The 19,461-nt window shown below is 42.5% G+C and overlaps 1 protein-coding gene across 5 annotated transcripts in view; it reads left to right on the top strand.

The window, feature by feature from the left end:
- STAU2 (staufen double-stranded RNA binding protein 2) overlaps nt 1–19,461 on the top strand; it is a 205,886-nt gene that overhangs the window by 81,785 nt on the left and 104,640 nt on the right. For all 5 annotated transcript variants that reach the window (XM_054167443.1, XM_054167444.1, XM_054167446.1 and 2 more), the window contains exons 9-11: nt 2,836–2,973; nt 5,493–5,624; nt 8,839–8,899. In XM_054167443.1, the coding sequence (XP_054023418.1) occupies nt 2,836–2,973; nt 5,493–5,624; nt 8,839–8,899 (331 nt within the window). The remainder of the gene's footprint in view (nt 1–2,835; nt 2,974–5,492; nt 5,625–8,838; nt 8,900–19,461) is intronic.

Here is a 19,461-nt window from a genome sequence, read left to right as displayed (position 1 = left end):
CAACTAACCCACGGCACCAAGCACCCCATCAAGTCTTCTCCTGAAAACCTCCAGTGATGGCGACTCCACCACCTCCCCAGGCAGCCCATTCCAATGTGCAATCACTCTTTCTGTATAGAACTTTTTCCTAACATCCAGCCTGAACCTCCCCTGGCGCAGCCTGAGACTGTGTCCTCTTGTTCTGGTGCTGGCTGCCTGGGAGAAGAGACCAACCTTTGGGCAGCCTTCCAGTACTTGAAGTGGGCTACGTGAGAGCTGGGGAGGGACTTTGGACAAGGGCTTGTAGTGATAGGATGAGGGGCAATGGCTTTGAGCTGGGAGAAGGGAGATTTAGACTGGTGATTAGGAACAAATTCTGTGGATGCTCCCTCCGTGGAGGTGTTTGAGGCCAGGTTGGATGAGGCCTTGAGCAACCTGGTCTAGTGGAAGGTGTCCCTGCCCATGGAGGGGCTTGGAACTAGATGATCTTTAAGGTTCCTTCCAATGCAAATGGTTCTCTGAATCTATGAAGTAACCCAGATATGTAGAAGGTTTTATTTTTTGAACACAGAAACTTCTGAAGTGCTTTTTTTGTGCCTGATCCTTCTCATTTAGCCTGCATGTGCTTTGAGTATCAAAAAACCTGACAACACTAAGTTCTTTTTGTTCCTCTATGTATTTATGAAGCTCTACCTTACAGCCTGCACTTAGCCTGCTCTGCATCTTGTCTCTGCCTAATTTCTTGCCCACACATTTGCCCTTGTGCAGGACATAGTCTTAGTTCTTTCATCTACATCTTCTCTAACATCTTCAGCAGGCAGGCTACATAGGATTTGTTCAGAGCTTTGTTAATATGATATTCCCCTCTGGTCTGTGCTTTCAGTTGCTGGTCATCTCTTTAGGTTCCAGGCCACTTGTCAGTTCCTGTTTGAGGAGCTCAAAGAAGCATGGGTGCTGATCTTCTCTTATCCTGAAAAAGCTTCATGAGAAGGAAATAGCTCAATAATAGAAAAACAATTCTATATTCAAATGGTATTTCCATGAGCAAGTTCTTTCTTTGTGTGTGATGTAGAAATCAGTTAAGTACGACTTCAGATAATTTTCTGGGGTTTTAATTTTTTCTTCAGCTCTACAAACAAATATTTTCACAGGTGTTTGCTCTGAGAGAGCATTTGCCATGAGAGTAATGACATTAAAAGGATTTCAGCTTTAGATAATTTGTAAGAACTATAGTTTAACACCTGTCTGTGTCATCTTGGACAGATTAGTCTCTCAGTACTTTTGTTTTCCCTCATCAGTTCAGTTCCTCCTCCAGCCATACATTTTGACATGATACTGTGAGAATTATTTGAAACACATGGGTGGCTCACAACAAAGAATCATAGAATCAATAAGGTTGGAAGAGACCTCAAAGATCATCAAGTCCAACCTGTCATCCAACACCTCATGACTACTAAACCATGGCACCAAGTGCCACATCCAATCCCCTCTTGAACACCTCCAGGGATGGTGACTCCACCACCTCCCTGGGCAGCACATTCCAATGGCCAACAACTCTCTCTGTGAAGAACTTTCTCCTCACCTCCAGCCTAAATCTCCCCTGGCACAGCTTGAGACTGTGTCCTCTTGTTCTGGTCTCCCCTGAGCCTCCTCTTCTCCAGGCTAAGCAACCCCAGTTCCCTCAGCCTCTCCTCACAGGACTCTGCTCCAGACCTCTCCCCAGCCTCGTTGCCCTTCTCTGACATGTTCAAGAGTCTCAATATCCTTCTTAAATTAAGGGGCCCAGAACTGGACACAAGACTCAAGGTGTGGCCTAATCCATGCTGAGTCCAGGGGCACAATGACTTCCCTGCTCCTGCTGGCCACACTATTCTTGATGCAGGCCAGGATGCCATTGGTCTTCTTGGCCACCTGGGCACACTGCTGGCTCATGTTCAGCCTCCTATCAACCAGGACCCCCAGATCCCTCTGTTTTGCAGCTCTCAGCCACTCTGACCCCAGCCCGTAGCACTGCATGGGGTTGTTGTGGCCAAAGTGCAGCACCTGGCACTTGAACTTGCTGAATGTCGTCATGTTGGACTTTGCCCATCTGTCCAGCCAGTCAAGGTTATGCCAGAGATCTTACCACTGGAGAGGCTTCTCTCTAGCTTTTCTACATAAAAGTATTTTGAGGGTGAATTCCTATGATGTGCAAGCTGAGTAAACCTTCCACACCTTTAGTTGCATTGTAGAAGGGATGGCAGGGATTCTGAGAAGGAAGCCAGAAGGCCAAGAGGCAGCTCCATATGGCAAATCTTTTTTTGTCCCCATGTAAATTTTGCCTTTTCTTAGCATACTGCATGTTAAGGCATTGCAACAACCTATTTTAAGGGTCATACAAACAGGGTGATGACATAACTGACTGATGAATCTGCTGATTTTCCCCATCCCCATAGGATCTCCATAGATAGATGGGGGTATTAGTAGCTTGCAGAAGCTAGGTAGGCACACTACCTGCAACAGGGACAGACCATAGGTCTGTTTTTTTGCCACAGTTTTGAGCTTGAGGATTCTTTTCTTCTGTGTCTTGATCAGAAGATAGGAAGAAATTTACTTATTCTCTCAAAGGGAGTAATTAAAAGATGCAACCCTGGTAAATGATGTATTGCAGCAGTGTAATAGTTGTATGGAGTCACCATCCCTGGAGGTGTTCAAGAAGTATGTGGCCATGGCATTTGAGGACATGGTTTAATGGCCATGGTGGTCTTTGGTTGAAGGTTGAACTCAATGATCTTAGAGGTCTCTTCCAACTGAGCCAATCCTATGATTCTATGATATGTGCTGAAATAATAGTGGTTGCTTTTAAATCTCTTGCAGACCGGACCCGAATATGGTCAAGGAATGAATCCCATCAGTCGTCTGGCTCAGATCCAACAGGCCAAAAAGGAGAAGGAGCCAGAGTATGTTCTCCTTTCCGAGAGAGGAATGCCTCGCCGTCGGGAGTTTGTCATGCAGGTATCATCTGCTGTCATGTTAGAGGCAGTGCCCATGCTGTGTCATCTTCAGACACAAGCTGAGTGGTGGCCTGAGGAAGCAGATCCCTCTGCTTTATGGTCAGTTACAAAGGCAGAATATGAAACACAATATCACAGAGCCTGTTGAAACTTTCCTTCTCTTGGTGAAACGAGGTTCTGTGCCTTCTAGGTGTTTTTCTTGTAGTGGCTTTATGCTTTTTATCCTCTTCTTATCTTTATTTCACCTGATGGTACCTGTCTTTATCCCCAAGTTTCATGATTGATTTACTTTTACTTGTCTTTTTGAAACAAGAAAAAAGAGATTTTTGCTATTGTTGCTCAGAGGGTTGCAAACAAAACAAGTATTCTGAAATACAGGTATGGATATCTCCATATTGCTCAGTATTTGTTGTTTAAAAAAATGTTGGTGTAAAATCTTTTCAGATTTTCAATTTCTTTGCAGCTTTGTTTGTATCTGCAACACCACCACAAAAGAACCCCACCCACAAAGCCTTCCATTGTGTGTTTTAGCCACTCCATTTAAAGGCTCCTGACTTAATACAGAAACAGTAGATAATTAATGCTTCTTTAATCTTTAAATTAAGAACATTTGGAAAGATTTGATAAAGGTGTGATATTTTCTTAGACAGCACAACAGCAGAGTGAGAAAGATTAGGAACAGGAAAGAATTGTGTTTTCCTTCTGGGGTAATTTTGTGCTGGAACAACATACCTCAGCATACTTTGATGACTTGTGTACAAACCATACCAAAATGTCACTACTGCTGGAGAAACGGAAGAAAAGCTCTGATGACATTAATTGGTGTTGTGTTCCCAAAGCTCTTCCCATTGTAGTTAGGACTTTAATCCTTGATGGAGGTTATAATAACAGCTAAACCAGAGAAACAGCAGCACATTGTTGTTAGAAATTATAATTTTGTCTCATTAAAGATTCCATTTTATAGCATCTGAACTTAGAATCATAGAATAGTTCAGCTTGGAAGGGAGCTCCAAAGGTCATCCAGTCCAACCCCCTCTACAGTCAGCAGGGACATCCTCCACTAGACCAGGTTGCCCAGAGCCCTGTCAAGCCTCACTTTGAATGTCTCCAGGGACGGGGCTTCAACCACCTCCCTGGGGCAACCCATTCAAGTGTTTCACCACCCTCATGGTAAAGAACTTGTTCCTAAACTTGTAACATACTGGTTGTTTTTTAATAGTGGTTTCAGACCTCCATAGAAAATAAGTTGATATTTGAAATTATTAACATTTCTGATTTATGAAGCAAAATATTTTTGCTTACTTATCTATATATATTTTTTTCTTTAAGGGGTATTCATGGTCATTGCTTATCTGCATCCTTTTCTCTCTATTTAGAATTAATAGGTATTTGAATAAAGAAAAATTAACGTTTTTAGGAAAATACATACATGATAACTTGAGGAAAGTGAATAATTATTGAATTGATTACTACATAAAAGAAATTAGTGCATGCCATTATTTAACAATTCCTGGGTTTACAGTTGCTCTTTTTAAATCTCCTTCCAGGCTGTCTCAGGTCTTTGACCTCTAAGGTTTCTTTTATTCATATCCCCTTGGCTTTTTTATACTTTTATTTATCTCTTTAATTTTTAACTCACTTTTGAAGTGATACTTTCTTTTAAGAGAGAATTTGGCAAATAAAATGGCTTAATGGGCAGACTGAATTATACCTTTCAAAGAGCTGTGAATATGGTAGAAGAGAAGAGCAGTGACAGTGCTGACATCACAAGGCAGACACCAGCTTGATAGCAAAGCTGAGGAATAAATTAGATCCCTGCTCTTTTTTGGTAGCCATTGTCTATAATTTGTCTTTATTTTGAGGTTTTAATTCCCCCTATCCCCCTAGTTCTGTGAAAGGCATCTGGTTTGTCAGAAACCCTTCATGCAGTGCAGATGACATGTCCAACCAGGAGCCTTCTTTCCTTAAAATGTTTTGATAAAATCTTGTCAGGTGTAAGTGCAGAAGGGAAAAAGCACCCCCAACCCCTCTGTCTTTGCGGTGCAGCAAAGCAGGAGGAATGCAACCACAGGTTTCATCTTTCTTTAGAAACCAATTCCATTTCAACCTCCAGGTCACTGCCTCTTGGTCATTCTGGATGCTCTCCCTGTGGTGCTGGGGAGCTGCTGCAGGCAATGCTCCTGTAAGAAAGAGGCAGTACAGATCCTGTTGCACATTTTACATTATGAAAGAGTGGGAGAGATGTTCATCAGGGAGAATCTGGTTGACACAGGCTGGTGGAAGAGAGAGACAGCTGTGTGCACTGAGATACAGAAAAATGTAGTGCTGGTATGAGTTTGCGGAACCTTCCAAAAAATCTAAACAAACTCCTCTGTGGGAAGTTCTGAGGTCCCCTTTTGCGCTGTTCTTGATGAAGATTGTGTCTTCATCAAAAGAGCTGACAGGTCAGTAAGATTATTGCACGGTGATATTAAGGAGTCTTGCATTTATTGTGATCAGGATCAATGTTTTCTTTTTAAGGTGAAAGTAGGCAATGAGATTACTACTGGAACAGGCCCCAACAAGAAAATAGCTAAAAGAAATGCAGCAGAAGCAATGCTGCTACAGCTGGGTTACAAAGCCTCTACTCCTCTTCAAGACCAGCCAGAAAAGGTGAGAACCAATTGTTACGAAGCCCACATTTTACCCTGGTCAAAATTTTTTTGTTGTATCAGCTGATGACTTAGTAAGAAGGGAGGCTGAAACTTGTGCACTCCTTGTTTTAGGGAGCTGCTTATCAGAAATCATTCCTTGTTTAGCTACAGCTCTATAACTATGCTTAGTACTAAGTGCATCCTCTGCTCCTGTAAGAGCAATTAAGACCAGAAATGGATATCCATAGGGCAGTGTATATGCAAAAGTGTACATGTGATGTGTGAGCCTATTTCTGCTTACAGATGGGGATGAATGTGCCTCTTGCTTTTATTCTACTTAGACATCTGTGAGAGCACCAGGAGGAGAAATAGCAATTTTCATACACAAAGTAGCCACAGTAGCCAATGCTTGTCTTCTTACTGCATGGACACTAAAAGCATTCCAGAAAATAATGACCTTTTCAGATTTGATGGCTGAGAAAGAAAATTTGTGTCTTTCTTTATGTTGTGGAGCATAAATACCTCTGTGTTGCAGGTATGTATTTCTGTGTTAGTGAATGTGCAGCTTTGCACTCCTCTCCTCTCTTTGAGTTTATTGACAGGAGGGTTTCTAACCAAAACTGAGTGCTAAGGTTTTGCCTTTTATATCCTGAAGAGATACTTGGTAAGCATTTGGCTAAGATGTGGACTCTGAACAGCTTCTGTCATATGCAGTCACTGTGTGCATCATGGCTTAAATATCTGCTGCAGCTCGCACCAGCTAGGCCAGGTCAAGAGAATCTTCTGCTGTGCTTTTCCAGGGACCTCATGATAAATCTGAGCATAGTATATGCCTCTATATCTATGTATCATGTCATGGTAGAATAAGGGGTAATAGTTTCAAACTGGAAAAAACATTGATTTAGATGAGACATTATGAAGCAGTTCTTCCATGTGAGGGTGGTGAGGCACTGGAACAGGTTGCTCAGAGAAGTTGTGGAGGCTCCAAGCCTGGACCTTGAGCAACCTGGCAGGAGGGGTGCCTGCCCATGGCAGGGGGGGTGAAAGTGGATGATCTTTAAGGTCCCTTCCCACCCAAACCATCCTATGATTTTGTGATTGTACAGATATCTTCTGAAACACCTTTTCTTTTTCTTTAAATGTGTGTGTGTGTGTGTGTATATCTATGGTGAAAGGAAGATAGTCTTTTCTATGTGTTCTGTACTTCTGGCTAGGAAAAGATAAATGCCATACTGATTACTTGGCTCCACCTCCTTCTGTTTCCCTCCCTTTTGAGAGGAGCAGCTCTGTGTGTGCTCTTCACTGATTCGTAGTATGCTATTCATAGTATGGTTAAGTTGGAAGAGACATTAATGATTGTCTGGTTCCAACCTACCCTCACACTCACCTTCACTACATTCTTTGCTGTATATCATGGTCATGTACAGGTGTGGGGTACTCTTAAACAAAGGAGATGACAGCTAGGTGGTGTTCTAGTGAAAACACACAGTGCAGTCATAGCCATTTGAAAAAAGGCTGATGACAGATTCAGGTGGTCATTCCTTTCCACCAGAGTGCTGAGACTTTGCTGCTGCAGCAGGTGCTTTCTTCACTGCCAATTTGGCCAGAGGGGATTTGAAATAAAAAGAATTTATTTTTCTAATAAGAAAATGTGGGGTCTTGTTCTTGGATTTTAGAACTGCCTGAACTATTTTTACTCAGTAATTTTCTGAGATAAAGCATGAAAAAATCAGCCCACAACATAGTTGCTTTGGAGAGCTCTGCCCAGTGGAAACCAGTGGCTGCACTGAAATCCCAAAAGAGAAACGAGCAAGGGGCACTGCTGCTTTGTTTCCCTACATTTTTTCGATTATTGCTTACAAGTGTGTGGTCCTTCAAAGCCAGGGCTAGCTACCTGCCTGCAGCTGTAGGGATCTGGGAGTTGACAGAACAGTGTACGCTGAAACACAGCAAGCAAGCTATCAGATCCCAAAAGTGTGAACTGCTCCACTGACAGGGAGCGGATCAGGATCAGTGTGGCAAATGGGAGCAGTATTCAAGATCACAGAACACATTTTTATGGATTTCTTGGAGGCAAGGGCATCAAACATCCAGAACATCTGGCTTTATCGTCTTTATATAACAGACCAAACATTTGCAGATACTCAAGTTCATGTGGATGAAAGCATTTTAATTCTCAGAATAAAGTGTGCTGGAGAAGAGGGGAAATAGCCCTCTTCCAATTTGAGCCCTGCAAAATTCCTTCCATATAAATTGCACAATAAAGATGTACCATTAGAACATACTTGTTTCTCTCTTTGAATCCAGAATGGGTAGACTAGTTGAGGGATCTGTTTGGCATCTAAATGGACAATTTTCACTTGTGTTGTTTTTGATGCTTTAAAAAAAAAAAGGCAACTAGATGTGCCTGTATTCCCTGTTTTAATGAAGGCCTGAGGGCGTTGCAAGAGCCTTGAATGGTGCTGATGGCAGCACAAGTATGCAGGTGACCCAGGTAATGTAAAAAAGTAAAGGCTCTGCTCTTCCTGCAGTAATTCCATTTCTGGAAGAAATTAGTAATGGTTGTACAGAGCCCTGAGGGATCATAGTCATTTGGGCTGGAAAAGACCCTTAAGATCACCAAGTCCAACCATTAACCCAACTGCTATCAAGTCAGCTGCTAATCAGTGTTCCTACACAGGGATGATGATTCAACCACTTTCCTGGGCAGCCTGTTCCAGTGACTGAGAATCTTTAAGGGGAAGAAATTGTTCTAATATTCAACCTAAACCTCCCCTGGTGCAACTTTCTTTTCATATCTCTTTCAGTAACTAAATGGATTCCTAGCAAGTAAACATTTTCAAATTACACTCAAAGTACTTTGTAGTGTTTATGCATTCTTTGATAGACAGATATTAGGATGTTCTTGGTTTAGAATATAATTTCTCTGTTGCCTCTCTATGTTTTTAGTTGAGAGCTGCTTAAAATATTTGTCTGACTTGGTACCACATTGAGTTAAGCCTTATCTTAGGGGAAACATTGGTATTTCAGTCTTAGGCAATAGTTGTTAATGTTTATTCATGAAGGCTACATTCCTCAAATAACCTATTTCAGACAAAAATTTAGATGTGCTAGCAAAGTTTTGAGAGGATATGTGGCAATCCGAAGTCATCCTCTTTAGAATCTTTCAACTTTAAAGGCTTAAAGGATTAGTTTGTTCTTTACTTACTTTTGTCTTTTTCTACCTGTTTCAGCTTGGAGAAAACAAGAGTTGGAATGGCCAGAATGTTGGGTTTCCTGAGCCAACAAGTAACAGTGAGTATTGCTTTCTAAATTTGTATTTATTCTTACTTCTTTTTGTCTCTGTGGGATTTGGGCTGGTGGAGTCACCATCATTGGGGGTGTTTAGGAGGAGACTTGATGAGGTGCTTGGTGCCATGGTTGATTAGGTGGTGTTGGATGATGGGTTGAATGCGATGATCTTGAAGGTCTCTTCCAACCTGGTCTATTCTATTCTATTCTATTCTATTCTATTCTATTCTATTCTATTCTATTCTATTCTATTCACCTGGCTTTTGTAAATATTTTAGGGGTTATGTTGCAATTAGATGAATTAACTCTTGAGTGTCCTCTGTGTGAGTGTAGGTTTGAATGGGTGCAGGAACAAGAAGATTTTTATTTACTGGCTGAATTATTGAATCCTTCAGGTTATGAGGGATTTTAGCAGGTCATCTAAACTGTCTACGCAAAGCTGGGCCAGTACAGAGTTTAGACAGGTTGGAGTCTCCTCCTCTGCAGGCATTCAATACCCACATGGATGAGTTCTTGTGTGACCTACTCTAGGTGATCCTGCTCTGGCAGGGGGGTGGACTGGATGATCTTTCCAGGTTCCTTTCAACCCCTAATATTCCGTGATTCTCCAAGGACAGAGATTCCATAGTTTCTCTGGGCAGCCTATTCCAATGCTTAATTATGTTTATATTTGAATTTTTCCCTTCTATCCTAGTCAGAACATCTTTCCTTTATTTAGAGTTGACATCTCCTGTTCTTCTGGTACATACCTATGTAATGTGCCTGGCTCAAACTTTTTGGGAACGTACTCTCAGGTATTGGAAACCTGTTCTTAGGTCCTCAGAGCATACAGCTGTCCTGGTTAGCCAAATAGATTTCCATCATCCAGTAATTCAGCTGTGTAGATCACAGCTTGGATGTCAGGATGCTGTGAGAGACATGTTAAAAGCTTGCTAAAGCCAAGGTAGATGATATCCTCTGCTCTCCCTTAATCCATAAATCCAGTCATTTTATCATAAAAGGCAAACAGGTTGTTGAGGCTAGTTTTTATCCATGGTAAATTCATGCTAATGGTTCCCAATGTCTTTTTTTTCTCCTTTGTGTGCTCACAAATGGCATGATTTTCCCAGAGATTCAAGTGAATCTGACCAGCCTGCATTTTTGGTTGAGGATGCTGCCTTTCTCCAGGCATTGGAGATCTGTCCTGATCTCTGTGACATTTTGAAGATACTATTATCTTCACGAGTGGCCTCACAGTGACATAAGCTGGTTTAGTCAGCATGATAAGGTATATCCCATTTGGTCCAATGGACTTGTATGGGCTAAAAATGTCTCAAGAGATCTCAGTCTCTGATCAGATTTTTCCGCTGTAGTTTCTGTCTTCATTGAGCCATGTCTACAGGCACAAAGCCTGGGAGACCTTCTTGGTAAAGACCAACTTGAGTTTCACTGCAACATGTAATGGATAGGACAGACTTGTGACTTGATAACCAGATTTTTGCTGTTTAGAGTGACAAAGATCATATGAACAGTACTTCCTTGACTTTCCCATGAGCCCTGAATTCTTCTTTAGAAGTGTATTACAAACTTTTTAAAGAACCCCAAACATTATCTCCTCAAGAAGGACACACCCTTGAGCTACCGTCTATCTTTTGCCTATGTGTATCTGAAGGGCATGGTGCTACAAGCACGTTCAAAAGGATTTCAGTGGTGTTCCAATATAGATGTGGTCTTCCCAGCCATTAGACCTGGTGAATGATTTGCTTTCCTACCCATGCAAAAGTTTGGTAGTGTTTAAAGTCATCTTGGATTCAGCACATGCCCTTATGTTTCCCTGAAAGGAAGGATTCCACAACATCTAAGAATTCTTATTAATTGCTTCCTTCCTATCACCATTCTTTATTAATACTTCTCGATGATTTCTGTTTGCATTGTCAAAATCTCTTAAGGGCATTTCCTATGAAACACCTTCAAATGTTAATGTACTGGAGTTTGAGACAGCAGAACAGGACCTCTAGCTTTTCTCTCCTATACTTGCAGTGACTTGTAGCAAAGATATTTATAAATTGCATCCTAACCATCTGTTGCACCAGCAAGAAGAAAACAATCTCTCTCCCAAGCTTCATTTGGCAAGAAAACTTTAGCAGTTACACATGTAAATCTGAATCTGGGGAGAACACAGAGGCAAACTCACTGAGCAGAAGGCAAGATCAACACAAAATACATATTAAACCTATGCTGACCAAAGAACTTGTTTTTTCATGGCTTAACCTGCTCACAGACTTTTTTTATGGCCACCACAGGCCATGCTACGCAAACAGGAAGAAGAGGCCAGCACCCACTGGGCTCCAGCCTCCTTTCATGTAGTTGTAGAGAATAAGAAGGTCTCCCCTTAGCCTCCTTTCCCACAGGGTGAACATCCTCAGTTGCCTCAGCTGCTCCTCACAAGACCAGCTCTGCAAACCCATGCATATAAGGGCAATATGCAGTTTGGATTTGTTCTGACCTTGAAACCCAGCTTTCAGTGGCCTTCAAAATCTGGTGCTCTGAGATTGCCACATCTACCATGAGGTAGTTCTTATTCAGGTTTCCAGTTATCTTATTGCAGGAAGACAACTGTGTCCTGGTTGGACAGTTTCCCTTTGCAGACAGGCCTTCTTTCGTTGTGTGCATACTGCACTGTGTTTCCACCTGAAATGATGTGAAATCAAACTCGAGTAGTAAAGGGAAGGCGCACCAAAATCCCGAGTCCTAACAGTTGCATGGATTAGTACAGATTTTGTTGTGCCCCTGTTCTGTAGTTTGTTTTTGCTGATAAGTACCCTACAGTCTGTATCCTCCTGCATCCTGACTCAATGCATTTTTGGTATTCCATATTAAATATCCTTGAGTATTAACTTCTTTTCCTCTCTGTCGTGTTACCTTTGCAGCGATTCCTGCAGCAAGCTTCACTTCTACTCACTGGCAAAGCTTCTTCCCGCAGGTTTACTTCATAGAGTGGTTTGGGTTGTAAGGGATCTTCAAAGGTCATCTAATCCAACTCTCTCTGAAGTCAGCAGGGACATCCTCAACTAGATCAGGTTGCCCAGAGCCTCACCTTGAATATCTTAAGGGATGGGGCCTCGACTACCTCCCTGGGCAATGTCTACCTCTCCCCTTCATTTCACAAGATGAAACAATCAGCTCTGTTTGGGATATCTTAGTCATTTCTCACATGTGAAACAGCAAGGACTTTTAGTGAGTTTTTCTCCCTGATGTTTCTGGAAGAGACTTTGAGACATTGTGGGCAAACCACCATCATGCGCGGAGAAATTGTCAAGGCTCCAAACCTGGATGTGTTCCAAGCCAGGTTGGATGGGGCCTCAAGTGACCTGGTCTGGTAGGAGGTGTCCCTGCCCATGGCAGGGGGCTTGGAACTAGATAATCTTGAAGACCCCTTTCACCCCAAACCATTCTGTGATTTGCAGCCCATACAGGAGATGTTTACTGTCAGCAGAATGCCCGTTTATCTCTCTGGATTTGACTTAAGCAAAATCAAAACATGAAACAAATCTGCAATCCTATTGCCAAGTGGTTTTGTATTTCTGTATGGGGCTATCACAAGCATCATACAGTGTGTGTGGTAGGAGAAGCTGTAGGTGACCTACGAAGAGCAAACATATACAGAAGGCAAAAGTAGCAGTGTTTTTATGTAAAGGGAAAAAAATGACCCTGACTGTTTTTATATGTTCCTTGCTCTCAATTTTCTATAGTTTTCCTTTATCTATTTCCAGGAATCTGGGGAGTCACAAAGTATTGAAACAGAGTAATAATGAAAAAAAAAATAAAAAAGATTCAGAGCAGTCCTACCTCTCTGTAAAGGACAAGCTCTGTGTTTTTCTGGCCTAACATTTTATTGTTAGGGATTCATGCATGACTTTACAGTCTTTGTTCTTCAGAGTACATCTGCTCCTGCTGTTTTTTCACCACCTGAAATCATAATCATTTGTTTGTGACATCACAATTAGTTACTGTGAAGATGATTCCATCGTCACCAACAGATGATGATGATTTCAGATGGTAAATAAGCAGCAGGAGCAGATGATCTCCTAAGGAACAAAGATACTTGATCTCATGCAGTTGTTCTCAGTAAGAAAAACTAAAGATGAGTGCAGAAGCAAATAAATATTCAGACGAGTTTCTCAAATCTGTGGTGAGGAATTCTGAGTACTTTTTCCCCCACAGTAACAGATCTTTTAGTATTATGAGTGATTAAGAATATGAGAAATCCAAAATACATGAAAATGGTGGTCCTACACACCCTTACTGTAGAGTTACATCCACATCCTTCTTTCCCAGTTATTTAGGAGAGGAATAAATGCAAATTAAGCCATGCCTTTATGGAATTTTACAGGCTAATACCTCTTCACTTTGTTGGAAACAAAATGTATGTGCAGGTTACGGTTTTGGCCCTCTCTAGTTTTTATAAAGATCTTTTTTTCCATAGTCCTCTCCATGTTGGCTTTTCAACTGGGGATTTGAGTGTAGGCCTCAGTAGATAATTTAATGCCCCTGTACTTACGTGAACAGTGACTGAAGCCTGCAGGTTGGGAATAAAGGTTTTGTCTTGTCTTTCAGATATTTTTAATTGGAGTTTATATGTGATATATTTTGCTGAACTGTGTATCTCTTCTGGATGTATTTCAAAGGTGGTTGTGCACATTTTTGCTAAGTACTGCTATTTTGTTGAACTTCACTTTTGAATTGCTCCTAAACTTTGCTACTCGTGCTAGGAGTTAGAGTGATACATACAAGTAGATAAAGTCCTGCACCTGGGAGGGATAATCCCACTACAGGTGAGGGTGACCTGCTGGAAAGAGCTCTGCAAAGAAGTGCTGGTGGACAACAAGTTCCCCATGAGCCAGCAATGTGCCTCATGGACAAGAAGGCCAGTGATCTTCTGGGGTGCATGAAGAGGAGTGTGGCCATCAGGTCAAGGTTCTCCCCATCTACTCTGCCCTAGTGAGGCCACAGCTGGAATACCGGGTCCATTCTGGGATGCGCAGTTCCAGAGATGGGGGTGCTGCTGGAGGAAATCCAGTGGAGAGCTGCTAAAATGCTGAGGGGACTGCAGTGTCTCTGTTAGGAGAGGCTGAGAGTCCTGGGGCTATTTAGCCTGGAGAAGAGCAGCCAGAGAAAGGATTTGATCAATGCTGATCAATGCTAAAGGGCAGGGGGCAAGAGGAAGGGGCCAGACTCTTTTCAGTGGTGCCCAGTGGTAGGAGAAGGGGCAATGGGCACAAAGTGGAACCCAGGAGGTTCCACTTAAACATAACGAAAAATTATTTGCTGTGAGGGTGCTGGAGCCCTGGAGCAGACTGTCCAGAGAGGTTGTGGAGTCGTCTTCTCTGGAGAGATTCCACCTGTACATAGTGATCCTGGGGTGACACGGTGTGGGTGACCTTGCTTTGGCAGGGGGTTTGGACTAGATGATCTCCAGAGGTCACTTCCAACCCCCACCATGCTGGGGTTCCATGATTCTGTGATCACTAAACATTTGTAGTCTGTCTGCTGAGTAAAGCACCCATGAGTGAAGGTGCAGACAGGAATTCTGGTGTTCCATGGCTGCTTTGCAGATTTTATATTCTGCATATTTTAGATACAAGTTCTTGACTCAGGAATTGTGCAGCTGTAAGAAGCGCAGTCTGGGCTGTGAGGCTTCTGGTTTGAATGCCCTCAGGCTGAGAAGGAACCCATGTCAGCTTTCTAGCAGGCTGCATAACTGCTGAGCTCTTGATATAAAATGTACTAAGAAAGAAGAGCCCCCATGCCAGCAGATAGCCAGCTCTGTGGGTAGAGGGAATATCAGAGAAATGCCCTTTGTGATTCTCCTGGCCCCTTGAAACTCCTCTGTGAATTACGTTTGATCCAGGGTGCCAGTCTGGTCCTTTGGAAAAGACAACACAAGAGAGAGCAGCACTGAGCTCTGGTTTGATGTTAGCTCTCAAATGCAGATCTCGTAATGTAATTCTGCAAGCAATCTGCATTTGGCTTGCTGACTACAGCGAAGCAAACTGAGCAGTATCACACAGTTAAACTCAATGTAATGTTCTCTTTAAATCTTTTCACTTTTTCTCTTTTTCCTACTCCCTTCCCCCTCAGCCTGGAACCCACCATGTCCCTCACTCTTAGTCTAGGACAATAATGTCCCTGAAGAACTGAATTACCTGAACTGAGGCTTTCTTGCTGCCAGAACCAAGGCTTAAATCTCTGTTCTTTCCTCCATCCCTTTTACTGTACATCAAACATTTTATCCCTATGACTTCCACTCCCCCACCACTTTCCCCTCCTCTGATTTCATCTTCACTCATACCTATGCCCTGCTTGTTGATGTCCCCCTTGACCTTCTACGCTTCAGCAACCTCTCTATCCTTGTCTAGTAGACTTGCACGTTTTTTCATCTCTTCTGTGTGTGGGTCATGCCTTTGTTTTCATCAATACAATTCTCATTCCCCTCTTAATCTGTTAATGAATAGTCTTGCCTGCACAAGTCACCTCTGGTTGCACTTAGGCACTCTCTTAATTGCTTCACCCTCTCAGAAATCACTTTCTTGCAGCTTTTACCAGCACCTTGATCTGCCAGCTCACTAGCTTGATTTGCTCCTGCTCCAAATTTGCTGATCCTCCTTCCTGATAAGAATGTTGTCCTTTCTTCTGTTCTTAGATTGCTGTTGTTTTTTTCCCCCCAGATCTGCTTCATTAAGATCTTAGGTTGTCTGGTAGCCTGATGAATTGTCAGAAACTCATAGCGCAGAGATTATCATCTAAAAACAACAGTGTAGATGTTTTGTCTGTCTATTGGAATATTTCATAGAGCATCCTGTAGAAATCCCCTGCTGCAAACACCAAGCCTTATTTTTACTAAAATCTTATGTTCCCAAGCAGGAGTAAAGCTGTGGGAGATTTTTAAAGGACTTCCCTCACATGAGTTAAACACCAAATGCTGCCAAAATGTGCACAATTTAAATCTCCTCTCATACTGCAAGTTCCTTCTTGGTTGTACAGCAATGTCCCAGTGAAATGAAGGATATCAAGGCCTGACTCCAGGAAGGACTAAATAGTATTTACTTCAGTGTCATGGTTATTTTAAGGTTAAATAAATTAGTATTTTAATGAGAGACTTTATGTAACATCAGTTTGTTTAAGGTCATGTAGATGAGATCTTTTGATTGAAGGACATTGTGTAATGACAGAACATTTTTTCATGTCTGAATATTGGAGTAGCTGGTGAGTTAGAAATACCAGAGATAGCTGTGTGAAGTAGGTAATGATTGTATCTTGGTATTTCCACCCAAGATTGTGTGGAGACCATTACTGACAACATGATGGCCACACTGTTTGCCTAGTCAATGGTTCCACTGACGTTTTCTGAGCTCCTACTGAGGTAATAAATAAGCATTTGAAAATATTTGAGTATATAAATAGGCTTCTATGGTGAGTGGAGCAGAAGATAATGTCTTTTTGTGATAATATTTACATTTTTTAGTCTTGTTATTGAAATAGTTATTTGGTTTTGTAAATTCTCTTTCATGCTCTCAGAGGATTTGTAATGGGCCACACTTCAGGCTTGTGAAGAACCCGCCAGTTGTGTGGAGGGATTACTGCATGTTAAAGTCCTCTGTGCCTCTTAAGGCTTGGTCTATTTTTACTTACATAATAGTCAAGTCAGGATTAGATCTGGGTCTAACTTTGCCTGCTTAGTGTCTTCCTACAAGATTTTGCCATGGTTTTTAAGCAGCACAACCTAAGAAGGCTTTGTTTGGTGACAATACAGGTAGTATAACCTGATGGAAAGCTTCTGGATGCTCATCAAGGATTTCAGTGAGTTTGAAAATCCTGATTATCTGTTTATGAAACATCTTTGCTTCATCCAGTACTGGGTTATTCTAAGTATCAGGGTATTAATTTATGAGCATGTCATGTACAGAATTATATCGTAGTTTACTTTGCACCATTGCACAAAGCACGCTTCCATTCTGGTGCCCCACTAAGGGTTGTAGTGCAGGGAGGAGCATGTGTTCCTCAGGGGTATTAGGTGAAACCATGCACCAGCTGACACTGCTTCTGATGCACCAAAAAGGAGAGATTTCCTCTAGGACAGATGAGAGCCTAGGGAGAAAGCTGTAGCTCTCAAAGAATCAAGTTGTGGTTTAGTCAGAGTGTACTGGTGGCCTGTAAACACAAAGTCAGGGAGTGACCTCAGACCAGGAGTCATTGAGTGAATGCTTATCAAGTAGGAAAGAGAACTGAGCACTGAAATATGTGTGTGGGTTGGCAATACAAGCCTGATCCTGTAGGTCATCTTTTGGAGTTGAATGATGAAATAGAATTTTTACTTTCTCATGTTTTCTGATATTCCTGACAGGATAGAAAATTGGAGATGGGCCACCCATGGTAGCAGTATAGACAGTGGTATCAGTGAGCATGCAGCAACTCTCTCAGCACTTAGAACTTTTCTTAGCTTAGCAGCACAAGCGTAACTTTTCACTGTCGCCATAGCAGCTAATGACATTTTGTGGCTCACTTGGTGGCTGCCGGCTGGCAGCCAGCCACTAATGGTGTCCCCTGGGATCAGTGCTGAGTCCCATCCTATTCAATATCTTTATTGATGATCTGTACAAGGTGATTGAGCCCATCATTAGTAAGTTTGCAGACAACACCAAGTTAGGAGCAGGTGATCTGTTGGAGGGTAGGAGAACATCCTTGACAGGCTGGATGGGTGGGCAGAGGCCAGTGGGATGAAATTTAATGAGGCTGGCTAAGTGCAGGGTTCTACACTTTGGCTACAACAACCCCATGCAGAGCTACAGGCTGGGGACAGAGTGGCTGGAGAGCAGCCAGGCAGAAAGGGATCTGGGGGTGCTGGTTGATAATAAGCTGAACATGAGCCAGTAGTGTGCCCAGGTGGCCAGGAAAGCCAATGGCATCCTGGCCTGTATCAGGAATACTGTGGCTAGCAGGACAAGGGAGGTTATTCTTGCCCTGTACTCAGCACTGGTTAGGCCACACCTTGAGTCCTGTGTCCAGTTCTGGGCCTCCCGGTTCAAGAGAGATGTTGAGTTCATGGAAGGTGTCCAGAGAAGGGCAGCAAAGCTGGGAAGGGGTCTGGAGCACAGCCCTGTGAGGAGAGGCTGAGGGAACTGGGGTTGCTTAGCCTGGAGAAGAGGAGGCTCAGGGGAGACCTTATGGCTGTCTGCAACTACCTGAAGGGAGGTTGTAGCCAGGTGGGGGTTGGTCTCTTCTCCCAGGCACCCAGCACCAGACCAAGAGGACACAGTCTCAAGCTGCACCAGGGGAGGTTCAGACTGGATGTTAGGAAGAAGTTCTTCACAGAGAGAGATTTGCCACTGGAATGTGCTGCGGTGTGGAGGTGGTGGAACCCTGAAGGGAAAGGGTTAGGGGATAAAACCCCAACTTCTCCAACATGTCCTTTGGAGACTGCTACAGCTGCTGGGAAAATGCTGACATTATACTTCAAGGGGAAGGCTCACAAAGGGTGGTTGGGCCATTGTTTTTCATGATTGTGCATTTGCCTGCAGTCTAAACTGTTGTGTCCTTGGCTAGTATGTGACAGCAAATGTGGACAGTGAGAGATGAAGAAATTTGTTCCTAGGTGAGACAAGACTTTGGCATTGGAGTGTTCAGAGACTTCAGAAGGCTGTGAGAAACTGTTAGCAATTACTGCCAAGGATGAGTAAGACATGGTTTTGGAATGTTAGTGATTAGATTGCCTAGCTAGCCTGTGTGTTTTTCCAGCACATTTGCCCACAGGTTTAAATAATATAAATGGAAATGATTTTAACATATTTCATGAAGTTAATGTCCAGCAGAAAGTGCAGTATTATTGATAGTATTCTAGGTCTTGTGACTGCTCATCATTACGGTGCTGCCTTTGGAGTATGGGATAAATAGTTAGTGGACACAAAAAGCCAACTATTTTGTAGCTGAAAGACTAGCAAAAATATGAAAATATTCACCTACAGATATTCCCCTCCACTGCAAATGTGATGCAATGCAAGCTGGAGCAGAAGATATTTCATGTGTGGGTGCCAGAGCCCTGGAGCAGGCTGCCCAGAGTGGTTGTGGAGTCTCCTTCTCTGGAGACTTTCAAAACATGCTGGGATGTGTTCCTGTGTGACTTGTTCCAGGTGATCCTGCTCTGGCAGGGGGGTTGGACTGGATGATCTTTTGAGGTCTCTTCCAACCTCTAAGCTTCTGTGATTCTGTTATTTCATGAAGGTGTAGAGTATAGTATCCCTTTGCTCCCATGATTTTTGTGGAAGTGCTTGTTTGAAAACTGCTGAAGACAATTTCTGAAGAGCTTTTTGTTCTCACACATTTTCCTTCGTTGACGTCATACTTCTTGTCTTCTGCTAACAGCTTTACTACTGTAGCTAAACTGTTATATAGATATATAGATGGATAGGTATATGTATAATACTGTGCTCTCTTCTATACTTCAACAGAGTTGAAATAAGCAGAAAACAGTGGGGAATGGGATTTAAAAAATCCTCATTAAGACATTAAAAAATGATAGATAGGTATGG

The sequence above is a fragment of the Dryobates pubescens genome, chromosome 14 (genome assembly GCF_014839835.1).
Source record: "Dryobates pubescens isolate bDryPub1 chromosome 14, bDryPub1.pri, whole genome shotgun sequence".
Classification (NCBI taxonomy): domain Eukaryota; kingdom Metazoa; phylum Chordata; class Aves; order Piciformes; family Picidae; genus Dryobates; species Dryobates pubescens.
The sequence above is the reverse complement of the archived record's forward strand: the minus strand, read 5'-3'. Positions and strand labels throughout refer to the sequence as shown.